The 14951-nt window shown below is 38.9% G+C and overlaps 2 protein-coding genes across 20 annotated transcripts in view; one reads left to right on the top strand and one right to left on the bottom strand.

Moving 5' to 3' along the window:
- The window catches only part of WRN (WRN RecQ like helicase), a 145225-nt gene extending 141999 nt beyond the window's left edge, over positions 1-3226 (bottom strand). For 13 of the 17 annotated variants that reach the window (XR_004185787.1, XR_004185786.1, XR_004185788.1 and 10 more), the window contains exon 1: positions 2760-2954. The gene's annotated coding sequence lies outside the window, so the exon portion shown is untranslated. Of the gene's footprint in view, positions 1-2759; positions 2956-3209 lie in introns of those variants that run through there. The other 4 variants (XR_004185790.1, XM_031669478.1, XM_031669469.1 and 1 more) reach the window with 3 other exon arrangements.
- PURG (purine rich element binding protein G) overlaps positions 3150-14951 on the top strand; it is a 38360-nt gene continuing 26558 nt past the window's right edge. Inside the window, exons 1-2 of one of the 3 annotated variants that reach the window (XM_009212838.3) lie at positions 3150-3659; positions 3950-4819. In XM_009212838.3, the coding sequence (XP_009211102.1) occupies positions 3956-4819 (864 nt within the window). In that variant the 5' untranslated portion in view covers positions 3150-3659; positions 3950-3955. Of the gene's footprint in view, positions 3660-3949; positions 12633-14951 lie in introns of those variants that run through there. The other 2 variants (XM_009212837.3, XM_009212836.4) reach the window with 2 other exon arrangements.

Genomic DNA, 14951 nt, shown 5'->3' with positions numbered 1-14951 from the left:
TTGGCGAGGATGTGGAGAAAAGGGAACTCCTTCCTCACTGTTGGTGGGAATGTAAATTACTACCATTATGGAAATAACTCAAAATATTAAACGTAGAACTACAAGCGAGTCCAGCAAATCCACTAGTGGGTATATATGTAAGGGAAATGAAATCAGTATGTCAAAGAGCTATCTGCACTTCCATGTTTCCCGCAGCACTATTCAACAATAGCCAGAATATGGAATCAAGCTAACTGTCCATCAACAGATGAGTGGATAAAGAAAATGTGATATACATCAATAATGGAATATTATTAAGCCATAATAAACAATGAAATCCTGTCATTTGCAGCAACATGAATGGAACTGGAAGACATTCTGTTAAGTGAAATAAGCCAGGCACGTAAAGACAAATATCGCATGTTCTCACTTATATGTGGGAGCTAAAAAATTTGATGTCACTGAGGTAGTAAGTAGAATGGTGATTACCAGAGGCTGGGGTGGGTGGGTGGTGGGAATGAAGAGAGGTTGTTAATGAGTACAAAAATACAGTTAGATAGAAGGAATGTTATAGGGTTTGATAGCTACATAGAGACAAAAAAATAGGTAAGTGATTGCCTAGGAAGGCAGGTGGGATTGAGTACTAATGGTTATGGAGTTTCTCTTTTGGGTGATGAAAAAGTTCTAAAGGTGATAGTGATAAAGGCTGTACAACTCTGAAGACAAACTAAAAACCATTGTATTGCACACTTTAAATGGGTGAACCATATGCTATATTAATTCTATCCCAATAAAGCTGTTTAAAAAAAAAAAAAAAAGAATGCTAAGTGGAATTTGCCAGATACAAAAAAGACAAATATTATATGATTCCACTTATGTAGAATATCTAGAATAGGCAAATTTGTAGAGGAAGAATGTACATTTCAAGTCACTAAGGGCTGGGTGGATGAGGCAATGGGGAGTTAGTGCTTAAAAGTTACAGTTTCTGTCTGAAGTCATTAAAGTCTTGGAAATAGCCGTGGTGATGATTTCACAACATGATGAGTGTAATTAATGTCACTAAACTGCACCTAAAAATGGTTAATATGGCAAATTTTATGATATCTTACCACAATTTTTTAGAAACATAATTCAGATCACGTTTCCCTAACAACTCTCCAACAGCTTCCCATCTCCCTCAGAATGAAAGCCCAAATTTTCAATATAGCCCATAAAGTCCTACATATTCTGGTCCCGTTCCCTTTCTGGCCTGACCTCTGACCTCCTCTCCGCTGGGCTCCAGCTCACTAGGCCTCTTAAGTTGCTCTCTGAATATAAAGAGGCAGGTTCCCCCAGGGCCTTTGCACTTTCTTCTCCTCCAGAGAGCCTCAAGGTAAGTTCTCTCACTTCCTTGAGCTCTGGACTCAAAAATTCCCTTCTCAGTGTGGTCTTCCCTGACCACTTATTGTACAACTGCAGCTCCCTACAGCCCTCCACCCCCAACACACACACACTCTTCATCTCCCTTTCCTTTTTAATTTCCATTTTCACCTTATGTCACCCTACACATTTTATTTTTTGCCTGTCTCTGTCCACTAAAATGTAAGCTCCAAAAGGAGAGAGATGTTTGTCTATTCTGTTCATTCTTGGTATCTCTAGTGCCTAGAGCAGTCCCTAATAAACATTTGTTGGATTAATAAAGGGAGACCACTGTGGGTAAAAAAAAGTAGAAAATAAAATTTTAGCTGAAGAATGGAAGCCCCTTTAAATTATCAGGCCCAGAGAGGCATTAGAATGAAAAAACAGTCCCATCTCACTCCCTGCTTGAGCTGGATAATTATCTCTTAAAGCCCACCTGCTATGTGTGCTCTAGGCTGGTACCAAGTAGCCATAAAACGCCATATGCTGGACACGATAACTCATACCCTATGAGTTACAGTGTACAGCCAATCACCAAGCAATGGTATCTCTGTAAACCAATAACAATTCCTGACCAGCTTTGTCTCAGCCCACTCCTTCCCTTCGCCTTTAAAAATCTGCTTGCAACCAAGGGCTGAAGGAGCACGCCCCAAGGCAACTGGGATATGAGTCCTGGGCAACTGCCCTCATTTTGGCTAAAGTAAACACTTTAAATTAAAATTTTGTGCCCCGGCCTCTTCCTTTTAGGTCGACACCACTATTCAATGACATCAAGATCTGAACTGTCCTACTTATCCCAAACTTCCACCCCTAAAAAGAAATGTACCAAACCATAAAAAGCCTGAAGTACTCCGACTTACAGACTCCTGTATTAGCATCCTAAGAATGATATCACCCTCTTCAACAGGGAGTAGTATTTTTCATATCAAACCTAGCCGGAGAACAACTGACATTCAACTAGGAAAAAAAAGAAAATCCATTAAGGACTGAGCGATTTGAACTCAAAAATATCCATCATCACTTGCTAAATCATAGACAGTAGGTTATTTCCCTCGACTTTACTGTGCAGACCTGGAGTGGCTCAATTTCTGCCATAAGGCCGTACCAGAAAGACAGCAACCTAAGCGCGCAGGGTAAACATCAGGCTGGGGCCGGGAGTGGCGGGGAAGCACTTTTTGAATGGCGGAAGCTCCGACAGACGCCTTTCCTGGCTGCTCCCGAGGGGAAAGGGAAAGGTAGAATGTCTGTTTTTTCCGGAATCTCCCAAACACAGCCCAGGGGCCTGCTCCGCGGGCCTAAGCACCTCCACGTGTCTCAGAAGCCTAGCACGATAGATAGCCGGGGCACCGAGCTGGCAAAACGGAAATGGGAAGACACTTTACCCTGAGAAGATAAAGTCCAACAGGTCTTCTCCTTCAGCCGGATGACTGTGGAGCGCCACCACAAGCAGGGCCTGCAACCCAAGCATCCAGGCTAGACACCAAATCAGCAAACTTCATTCCCGCGCTGCACAGTACACGCCGGCGCGTCCCCGGCGCACATAGTACACATCAGCTTCGGGAGACCGACCCGACCCGCCCCTCCAGCCCCGTCCCCGCCCCCGCTCCTGCCCCACCCCTTTCCCCGCCCCCGGCCCGGCTCGCCTTTCGCGCGGCGCTGCAGCCCTCCCACCACAGCCCATCCAGCCCCGCCCAGCGCGCCGCGGTACGCATGCGCGGAGGCCCTCACTGCCGCTGAGCTCCTCGGGAAGTGTAGTCTCTTTGCAGGTGCCGCTGGGCCGCCAGAGTCCCGCATCCCGGTGGAATCCGGAGAAGTGAGAACACTCCCTCTACCTGGTCCTCGTTCGCACCTCTTCACACCTGTCCAGTCCCCTCGCACTCCCGTTGCACCCCACGCACCAGGCTTCCGTCAGGGCGTGCACTGAGGAAGAGCGGAGACCCCCTCTTCCCCTCAGCCGCCTGTGCCGGGGGAGGCGGGGTCCACCGCCCGACCCCGCCGTCGCTCTCCCCGCCTCCCCTCCCCTCCCCTCCTCGCGGGTGTGGGGCCGGTGTCCGAAGCCCGGCAGCGGCCCCCGCAGCGGCCGCAGGAGGGGCGGCGGCGGTGGGCGCCGCGGGCGATGCCCCTGCCCGGCTGCTCCGGCGGGGGGCAGTGCGAGCGGCGGCGGCGGGGGAGGAGGCGGGGGGCGGCGGCTGCGGCGGCTGCAGCAGAGGGGCCGAGAGCTGGCGGCGGCGGCGGCGGTGGTCGTGAAGGGCATCGGCGGCGGCGGTGATGGCAGAGATGATGTGAGTGCCCGCCGGCTGGGGACCCGGGGTCGCGGAACGCGGGACGGGCGGCGGCGGCGTGCGGGAGCGGCCCCGGGGGCGGCAGAGGGATGCGGGGAGCGCGGGCAGAGCCAGAGCGGCGGCCGCCAACCGGCCGGCAGGAGCTGGAGCCCCGCGCTGCGGCGCCGGGGGAGCCGGGCCGGGCGTGGGGGTCGCGGGCGGCGGCGGGGGCGGCCAGGCCGAGGGGCGTCTGCGATTGTTCTCAACACCCCTCCCCCACCCCACCCCGTGTGTCTGTTTGTCACTTGCAGCTGAAGATGGAAAGAGCCAGGCGAAGGGGAGGCGGCGGCGGCCGCGGCCGCGGAGGCAAGAATGTAGGGGGCTCTGGCCTAAGCAAGAGTAGACTCTACCCCCAGGCCCAGCACTCCCACTACCCCCACTACGCGGCCTCAGCCACCCCTAATCAGGCCGGGGGCGCAGCCGAAATCCAGGAGCTGGCCTCCAAACGAGTGGACATCCAGAAAAAGAGATTTTACCTAGACGTGAAGCAAAGCTCCCGGGGTCGCTTCCTAAAGATAGCCGAAGTCTGGATAGGGAGAGGCCGGCAGGACAACATCAGAAAGAGTAAACTGACCCTCTCCCTGTCTGTGGCAGCGGAGCTGAAGGACTGTCTAGGGGACTTCATCGAGCACTATGCCCACCTGGGCCTGAAAGGCCACCGGCAAGAGCATGGCCACAGCAAAGAGCAAGGCTCCAGGAGGAGACAGAAGCACTCGGCACCCTCCCCACCAGTCTCCGTGGGGTCCGAAGAGCATCCTCACAGTGTCCTGAAAACAGACTATATCGAGAGGGACAATAGGAAATATTACCTAGACCTAAAGGAAAATCAGCGGGGTCGCTTCCTACGGATTAGACAAACCATGATGCGGGGGACTGGCATGATAGGTTATTTTGGCCACAGTTTGGGCCAAGAACAGACTATTGTCCTCCCAGCACAAGGAATGATTGAGTTTCGTGATGCCCTGGTTCAGCTGATTGAAGACTATGGCGAAGGAGACATAGAAGAACGAAGAGGTGGAGACGATGACCCACTAGAACTCCCAGAGGGGACTTCTTTCAGAGTGGACAATAAAAGGTTCTACTTTGATGTGGGCTCTAATAAATATGGAATTTTCCTGAAGGTAAGTGAGGTGAGACCACCTTACCGTAATACTATTACTGTTCCATTCAAAGCTTGGACAAGGTTTGGGGAGAATTTTATCAAGTATGAAGAAGAGATGAGGAAAATTTGCAACAGCCATAAAGAAAAGAGAATGGATGGCAGAAAGGCCAGTGGTGAAGAACAAGAATGCCTCGACTAGAGTGAAATTGAACTCCATCAGGCAAAATTTAAAATCACAAATTGGCTAAAAGTACTGATCCATTATCCTTTGAAGAAGTTTTTCCTCTTTTTTGGCCCGTTGTTACTAGTAATACCTCTAGTAGTTGATACTTCAAGAAGTCTGATTCTCATGTTATGTTACACATAGATCACTATAATTCTTACGGGAATTCCAACCTTCCCAGAGCTAAATAGTTTAGCTGCTTCAACTGCTCCAGACTATTGAAGTATGCAAATCAGCACAAAGTGTGACATTCTGACATTCTAAATACCATAACTAAGATTTACATTGCACTATGACATAATCCTGAAAAAAGATACATATACTTAAATGGAAGTGTGACTTTCTATTTAACAAATTCCCCTAAAAGTATTTCAATCCCACTTCATTAAAAGCTGCTAAGCTTACCTGTAGGGCAGTTACCACAGAAACAGAAATTGACCTCCAGTATATATAAATATATTTACTTATAAAAGGACAAGTAGATGTATACTGTCCACTGGATAACTGAATATTTATACCATCAAAGGATCAAATCTTATCTAATTAAACCTTAAAAATACAGTGTCATAATATTTCTTAAGAATACTATAGTGTTCTATAATTTCAAACTTTGTGGTAACCCTACATTTTATAGTTACCATATCAAAGCCATGGGAGAGTTTTAATTGGTTATTCTAAGTTTAGTTACAATCCCTTCTTTACCTCTACTTAATGTTCTTTATGTTTTTATTGACTTTCCAAAGTTTCAGGAATTACTTTTATGCCACATTGAGTGGGAGGCTTCATCCAATGGCTTTGCTATGGAAATCTTGGTGTTTTAGCTTTTCATGCTAATTTGAAGATTGCGAGAGGTTTCTTCCCCAAAATAGATCATGGACTCAAGGTGTTATACTTTATGCTTCTTCTTTAACACTATTCCAGAAGGGTTGGTGCACCAATTAACTGATATAAAAATATACCTGTAATAATATATTTTAGTAGCACTTTTGCAATTGCTACCCTTAAAACCATGTCAACACTTCCAGTATAAACCTGAATTTTACAGGTGTTTTAATTCCGGAGGGGGTGGAGATTTTTTTTTTCTAAAAAGAATTTAGAATACAAATTTCCAGTCTGAGAAAAATATTATTTGAAGATTGGTTATAAATATATTTGAAAGGAAAATTCAGGCATTTTCCAAGGTGCTCTTTCTGACTTTACACAAGACTCACCCATTTACCTGTATTACAAATTACTTTCCAGGAAGTGCCACAGCAATTTTTCAACACCTAAGCAATTTTTTAAACAAGTGGGTATAGTGTTATATGTGTACCAACCCATCCTGTATTAACTGACTGAAATTACATCTATTCAGCTATATCTTCTTCTGAATGAAATTATTGTCTTTTATCTTGGCTTTATTCACCTCCTACACAGTAAGTCCATCTAATCATACTTAAGAGCCAGAACACTGATTTCAACCCCCAAATATTACTCTCATTGATGAGAGCTGGCTGCATGGATTCAAATCAGAATGTAGCTCTTCTTTTATATGCCAAAAGTAATTTAAAATTATATCAGCAATTTTTTTCTTCCAGAGGTTTGTCCCCCAATACATTTACGTGAGGTCACTAAGAAAACTTGATGGTATGAATTACGAAAATTAATTTCATTGGTTTATGTTACTTAAGAACAAGCAATCAGTAACCCCGACATATATACTGGTGTTGGTTTACAGATCGTATTTCACATTTCCTCTAGTAGCGTGAAGGAATCTCATTAGTTCATTATAATTGTGGACCATCTGGATCACTATGGAACAACTGAAGGTTAGGAGATAATGTTAGTACTAGAGCTAATAGCACATGGTGGGTGTTGAGACTCTAAAAGTAGCAAGGATTTTTAAACAGTCCTAACTGTAAAATAACTATGTAGGCTTGCTAAAAAAAGTAGTTTTTGGTCTATGAAGGAGTGATGTGCACTTGAATTACTGTACTACTGATTGTTATTGCTGCCCATCATAGTGCCTATTAATAATAATCAACCTGTCAGATTTTGGCAAACTGGAGCTGTGAATATTCTAGTATTTGATTGTTCCTATCGCTATTGCTATGAGTGTATACTCTCTCTTAAAGTCTTCCATTCTAAAATATTTATATCCATTAGGTCTAAATGATTTCCTTTTACCTTTTGGGTCTGATAAGATTTGAGTATGTGTCTATATCTATATATATATACACACATATATGTATATGCATATATGTGTGTGTATACATACATACAATACCATGTCAGACTTAAAGATAAATATCTTTAACTCATTGTATATAAACACTATTAAATTTAGTTTTCCATTAATTATTTAAGTAAAGAATTAGTTAAGCAGCCAGATTTTCTACCTTGTATGTATAGTTCAAAGTTTTTACCATCTCAAAGCTGCAGATTAAATAGATGCATATATACTGGCAATTGAATATACTCTAAAATTATTAAGCCTTCTGCCAGTCCTTTTGTTTCATTTTTTTCATAATCATTGAAAAATGAGAAGATGCTATGATTTTTTGATACTTAAAATTCCCAAGAATTCATTAGCCATAATTAAATATGATCCAGTTCAAAACTCTGGTCTTAGGACATGTATTGCCATGTATCTTATAAAATAAGCTACTATTCTTATCTGTGCAATATTCACTTTATTTATTGTCATTTGTAACATACATGGAGCTGCAAGTGTTCATGGTATCCTTCAAAATAACAGAAACCCTGCCTTGAAGACATTAAACTCTTAAGGCAACTGGAAGTTAGAAGTTAAAAAATGAGCATGAAAGTTAGTAACCAAAAGTACTAGTTCACTGTATAATTCTAAAACACTGATGATGTTTGCACATAATAATCCAAGCATAATGTGGTGCAGGCTCAAAACTGTAGTAATATAAGCTAATAGTATGAAATTTGGAAACGGGTTCCTCTTGATAGTTGGCAGTGTGCTCCTAGCAATTGAAAGCAGCACTAATCTGTTGCTTATATGCAAAAGATGCAATGTATTATAAAGATATTAAAGTTCTGCTACATTTTATAATTTTCCTTGTTAAAACCCCAAACTGCCGTGTCCCTGAAACTTGAGTCAAACACAAGCTTATTTGCACTAAAGAGCATGGCCAAAAAAATAAATGACAGGGTGGAAAAGCTAGTTGGAACCTCTTGAAATAATTGGTTCTGATAGGAGAATTTCACATTTGTCTATTTGAAAGCTATATGGTCCAGGCAGACAATCTGTCAGTTCACTAATTTAATAATGCACTTTACCTTTTGTATATAGAAGATGTACATTTATGCCACTTGACAGGTGGGATGTGTTTCAATAACTATGTAGCTAGAATCTATAAGGTGATCTCTTGCATGCATATGTTTGTGTTGGAACTGTTGTTGTAACAGGTTTCCATTAAATCAGTATAATGGAGAAGGGTAGAAGATGCTTTTGAAACAAATCCCAGTATATTTAACAAATAATTTTAAAGTAGAGTTCACATTTGATGTCTTAAGAACTAGAATAAATAAAATACTATTTCCAACCCAAATTCGTATTACAGTTGAGACTGTATTTAGTTGAGATTCCCCATAATGCCCTGACAGTTAATTTGGGGAATTTGTCCAGACCAAATTTTTTTTCAATCATTGTTTCATTGTTGATATATGTTTAAGTAATGAATAAATATGCAGTACATAATATTATACTCAAATTAAAAGTGTGGTTAGCTGATGTGGCATTACTTAAAGAACACTCAGACTAAAGAAATAAGGTTTCAAGTTAAGGAAATGCAAGGAACCTATGAACAGTCACTAACACAAATATGATATCTCAGAATTCACAGAAGTACTAACCTTCACCAACTAAAAAGGGTATTGGGAGATTTAGTGTATCCTTCCATCTTAAAAGCTTCTTAAGATGTACATTTGAAAACTAGATAACTGTTACTTAATAATGCTTTACTGAGAAACACTGTGTACTAACAATTCATCAAGAGTGTGCTATATTTACTGCGTTCATTTTATATCTATAGATAAGAATACATTATATAGTCATCCTACCTTAATATAATCATGTATTTATATTGTAATTTTGCAAATATTTTCCATAAAATAAACATTTATCTGAGCTGCACAATTTGAAGAGGATGAAATTGGAATACACCCTCAGATGCTCATTTTAAATAAGCAGCTACCATTGAAAGCTGATGTATGTATTATCATTCCTTTAAATTTGGGTTTGTGGTATATACTAATATTTAAATGAATAGGACTTAATTTGAATTTTAAGTGGTTTTCTGAAAATAATTTTTTTCATAAGTGTGAGCTTTTTTACCTGCTTATCTCCAAATGTTTTTCATTGGAACTATTTATGAAATCCTATTCAAAGCTTTATGTAAGGGGTTTGCTTAGTCACCACTTAGTTTGAAGTCTGTCTTTACTAAAATACCAAACATCTTTGACAACATACAAAGAGGAGTTAACATTGATTCTATGCCTACAGAATAATACAGGTGTAATATTTATCACTGCCTGAAAAGGATCTTAAAATCCTTCTGAAATTTCCTTAAATGTTTCTTGAATTTCAAAGAGAAATGGTGGCTAATGGCTAGCCCATCAGAGAAAGAGAGTAAGTATGATAACATGCTGTTGATACAACCCATAGTCCACCATACTGTAGCAATGAAGTTCAGGGAAAATGTGCTTTTCCCAACTTAATATCATGTGAAAATTGGGTTTTCAGATTACAGTAACTCTGTCATAAAGAAAATATACCCAAATTTAGTAGGTAGAGCTTAGAAAAATAATATATGTATAAGTATATATTTTCATGTATAGTGGAAAAAAATCCATAGTTGTTATTAATTTGACATGCTATTTTAAATCATTTAAATTTATTTTGGTAATGAGATTTTAATCACTATTTTTGAATGGGGAAAAACATACACATAGTACAAAATGGAAACAGTACAGATGGGTAGAGGGTGAAAAGTAGCAACCAATGTTAGCAATTTCTTGTGTATCCTTCTAGGGTTACTCTGCATATACAAGTATATGTGTATAATATATATATATATATATTCTTTTTAAAAACATACAGATGAAAACATATTATATATACTATCTTGTACCTAGTAGGTTCAATTTCAGATCTGTCATTTTAAGTGACTTTTTTTTAACTTAGATATCATACTTGAGCTAGTTAACATATCACTTAATTTGAAATATATTACTATACCAAGGAAATATCAAGGAAATTTTGAATGAATCCCATTGGTATTTACTTAAAATGCAAATATATGTGTATTTTAAATATACAAATACTCAGTTTATCCTACTAGTTTCCCTTCCCTCTTCCTAGCCATCTTGCCTTCCTATATTCCCCTCACAAATATATTAGTCTTTTTCCTGAAGTAATGCAGTTCAGAAGTGCCAGGATATTAAATAATTTAACCAAGTGTTATCTTAAACCGTGTTCTCTAATGAAAAACACCCATATTTAAAAGCTTTAATAAAGGATCACTTTCAGTCAATTTTTACTAATTCTGTTACTGTTATCTTTATCCAAAGACCTTGCCATTATAAAAGCAAATGAGTATCAGAACTTAGTGAAAAGGTATGTTATAATTCTTTTGAAATACTTTATTAACATGAAGCCTTTATCTTTATGAGAAAGGTATAACGTTCATTTAGCAACCTCATCAAATCCAAGTTTAAGCAAATAGGTAACTCTAGACCTGATTGTTTAAAGCTTTGATTTTTCACTGAAGGACCAAGAGTCTGTCAGTAGTCTTGGGACCAAAGGTGCTGGGATGATTTGGGGAATGAGTAAAAATTGGGGTGCTATGAGGTTACAAGTGCAGCTAAACTGTCTTCACTCTCTGCTGGAAGAATATGAAATGGTCAATATAATTTTTAATGAAGTTAGCATTATTACTATTCCTATAAACATAAACAAACCTGCTTTAATAGTTTTGTGAGCACTCCTCCCCCAAAATCATAATTCTCTTTTCATTCCCATCAAGAGTGCATTTTGATATGACTTTTCTATTGACCACCAAGAAAAAATTATCTGAAAAATGGAAGATCCCATACTTGAGTCCTGAAAGATGCTATCTAATTATGAATTAAAGCAACCAGAGTAAAAGATCCAATACAATTGTAAATATCTTTTAAAATGTGGGTTGAGGAAGAAGAATTTTTTCTCATGGATTGGTATCCATGAATTTTATGAACATGTCATAAGGTTTACAAATTTAAAGCATTGCTTTAAACTTTAGAATAATAACTCTATATTTGGTAGCATAATGTCCTGTTTACAAAATGAGAGAGGGGTTAAAAGATAAGATCCTCTTAAACATATTTTAAAAGCATAAAAGAGTTTGCTCCCTTTATTTTCATGCTGAATAATTCATTATAAAATTCATTAAAAATTCATCTTTAGGAATGAATTTTGCTTAAACTTAGGCTGAAAAATATTAATAATTTCCCATCCTTAATTGAAGAGCTTCCCATGTTGGTGCTTTCTGGTAAATTATATTTTTCAAACTTTATGTTCTTTTGAATATTTCTTATGAAAAATTACATATTTTTATTGGGGCCAGTGACATCCATCAGTAAATAAAAACATAATAAATTAGTGCTGCTATAGTGAAGTTACTTTGTGATACGAATATGAAGAAGAAAAACTCATTTAAATGAAATATATACTTTCCTGTTTAATATTGTTAACTTATTTATGATTAAGTAGCAGTTCTCTGTCTTCACACTTTACCCTCTTAAACTTAATTTTTGCAAAAAATTGTTCTATTCGGTTTTCATTTTCCTAGGGAAAGGGAAAAATAGTCCCTAATGAAAAGTGTTTATAGTATCTAAAAGAGTTGCTCAAAGTGTAAGATTGGGGGAAAAAAGCTTATGTTGGTTTTTTTGTCTTTATCAAAATAATGGTATAAATCTGATTATCTTATTTGATCTGATTAAAGTCAGGATTTATTTTATCAGAAACTTTTATATTCAAAACATTTATTATTTTATTTTTCTTAAAGAAAATGATTCTCTTGGATAATACAGAAATCTTCAGGATTTTGTTGTGGATTCGATGGGTTGTTGCCTAGAGGTAGCAAACAGAAAAGAAGAAATAGAAAAGAGAAATACAGTGGCTGATTATTTTGCCTGTCCATAACAAAATTCATCTAAGAGAAATAAGTTATTGTCAGAACTCAATCTCTGTTTAACCTTTAAAAAAGCATTTGAGAAAGAATAATAAGATTAATTCTGCCAAGGTGTGGTCTGACCCTGAGTAAATCACTCAACTTCTGTTGGATGATTTCCTCATGTGAAAGATGAATAGCATTGTGCTGGAAGCTAAGGTTCCCTCCTACTCTAAACATTTAAAATTCTGTATCAGTGGACTGTGAAAGGAAAAATAGATGGATAATACCAGAGTTGGGAAGTGTGAGAGTTTATCTGTTTACATTAAAAACAACTATAATGATGCAGCAACCTGTGGTGATACCCAACGGAACAATGCAAAAAATGTCAGTTTTATAATATGTATGTATTTCTTTAGCCACGCAAAATAAAATTTTGTTTCTAGTCCTTATTAAGACCAAGTTGTTGTACACTAACTACATAACTATACTAAACTTTAATTTTTTAAAAGAAATATTTTTAAATATTGATTATGTCCCATCTCTTTATTATATCCAATATCTCATTATTTGGAAGGAGCATTGCTTGTTTCTGAATATTCTGTAATCATTTTTTATATTCTGCATGGCAAAGGAATTTTACAGATGAATATCACTTCCTGAAATGCCATTGTTCCTAAAATAACCATAAATCACATTGCCAAATAATACTGCAGCTGTCATGGTAGTGGTCCCTACTGTCTTCGATTCCTTCTTGTTGATCCTGTCGAATATCCTATGCTAGAAATAATGATGTCTGACAAAGACCTTCGGGAAGGATACTGACCTGTGAACAGTATGGTTCTGTTTTAGAGGACCTGTAACTACTAGGGTATGCAAAGGTTAACCATCTAATGGTTTGGGGGTTTTTTTAGCCTTAAGAAACGTCAAAGGATGGTGATTGGAAGAGAGAAGAAGCAGCACACAAGGTTTTTGTCTTAGAAGCATTTATTTATTTATTTACTTATTTATTATTACTATTTTGTTTTTTTTGAGATGGAGTCTCACTCTGTCACCCAGGCTGGAGTGTATGTATTTAAGCAAAGAAGCATGTATTTAAGAACCCCAGTCCTCAACTATGCAGTGCCCCACCACTGCCAGTGGAGAGGATTAAAAGAGTGACCCATTTCTCCCTAGACCTCTCTTTTGGTGCCTGTTTATCAAAGACTCCATTTAAGAGTAACTTAAGTGTATTTTGAAGTGCATATGCATGTGTATTTTGCTAATTTCAAAAGTTTCTGTGCACATAAATTCCATTACGGAAACATTCCATATGATAACTAATCTTTGCCCTGGTGGTGGTTCAAAATAGCAATTTGGTTGGTCTGTTTTCAACAAATTCTATAGAATGAATTGGCTGTTGTTAGAAAATGTTTTCTGTCTTTTCTCCTCCCTCTCCTCAAAATAGCAGATACATTTTAAATCCTTGATTGCTTCTTTTTCAGTGGTGTTTGAAATCTAAGTGGGATTTGAGAGAATACTTTCTACAAAAGTGCCATTTTGTAGAAACTTTCCTCAGCTTCCCATCAGATATTCTAAGCAACTTTACCAAAAGAACTCACCTATGTGCCAAAACTACTGAGCAAAATAAAACAACAGAACCATAGGAAAATGATGTAGGAATAAGAATAAAGATATATACAGACACCTAAATTCTCAACATTCCTTATCATTTGCTAATTTACTTCAGAGACTACTGTATTTTATTTCTAGGTTCTTCAAACTATCAATGTGATTTATTCCAGTGATTTGTCAGTCTAGAATTTCAATAGAACAAAATCTTTTGCTGCTTAGTAAATGTGCCAAAAAGGGCATCTCATGTTATACAGTTGTAAAAATAGAATTCTAAAATTCCATTCATTATAATCCTCTTTCCTTCTTCCCTCCTGCACACTGTACCCTATTGGAAGTGGGTAAGGGCATTAATTTCGTTCACTATCACATGGACCCACTCCATCCTATTTATTTGTTCAGAAGACAATTGAAACACAATAGAGACCAGAGCTGCTCTTTGAAAATCTAGAAATTGCCCTGTGAGCTAGATCTATAGACTCTAAGAAAGAAGGGCTACTACTTCACTGAACTATTCTCCACACTCTTGCCATGTTTCTATATAAGAGTTTAAGATGAATAGAAAACCGATTTGACTTGGGATGACATGAACTGAAAGCTCAGTTACTCTAACTTTTCAACACACAGTGCATCTTCAGAAAAATATTTTTTACTAGCATGACTGACAGGTAATTTCAGAAATGAATTTAGGCTGAGCGTGGTGGCTCACACCTGTAATCCCAGCACTTTGGGAGGCCAATGCGGGTGGATCACTTGAGGTCAGGAGTTCAAGATCAGCCTGACCAACATGGTGAAACCCCTTCTCTACTAAAAATACCAAAATTAGCCAGGCTTGGTGGTGCACTCCTGTAAACCCAGCTACTCAGAAGGCTGAGACAGGAGAATCGCTTGAACCCAGGAGGCGGAGGTTGCAGTGAGCTGAGATGGCACCACTGCACTCCCGCCTGAGCAACAGAGTGAGATACCATCTCAAAAAAAAAAGAAAAGAAAAGAAATGAATTTGGTCCCTAGAGAAGCTTCACCATGACCATTTTAATAGAGAAGGTGGTAAGAAAAGGAAGAGTCGATTAAGATTTATTAGTAGTAATAACTATTACTTATTGACCACCCACTGTATACTAGACATAGCTGGGCCCCTTATAACTACTATTCCTAATCCT

This window comes from Papio anubis, chromosome 8, assembly GCF_008728515.1.
Source record: "Papio anubis isolate 15944 chromosome 8, Panubis1.0, whole genome shotgun sequence".
Lineage (NCBI taxonomy): Eukaryota > Metazoa > Chordata > Mammalia > Primates > Cercopithecidae > Papio > Papio anubis.
Note: the sequence above shows the minus strand (reverse complement) of the source record. Positions and strands in the feature narration are given on the sequence as shown.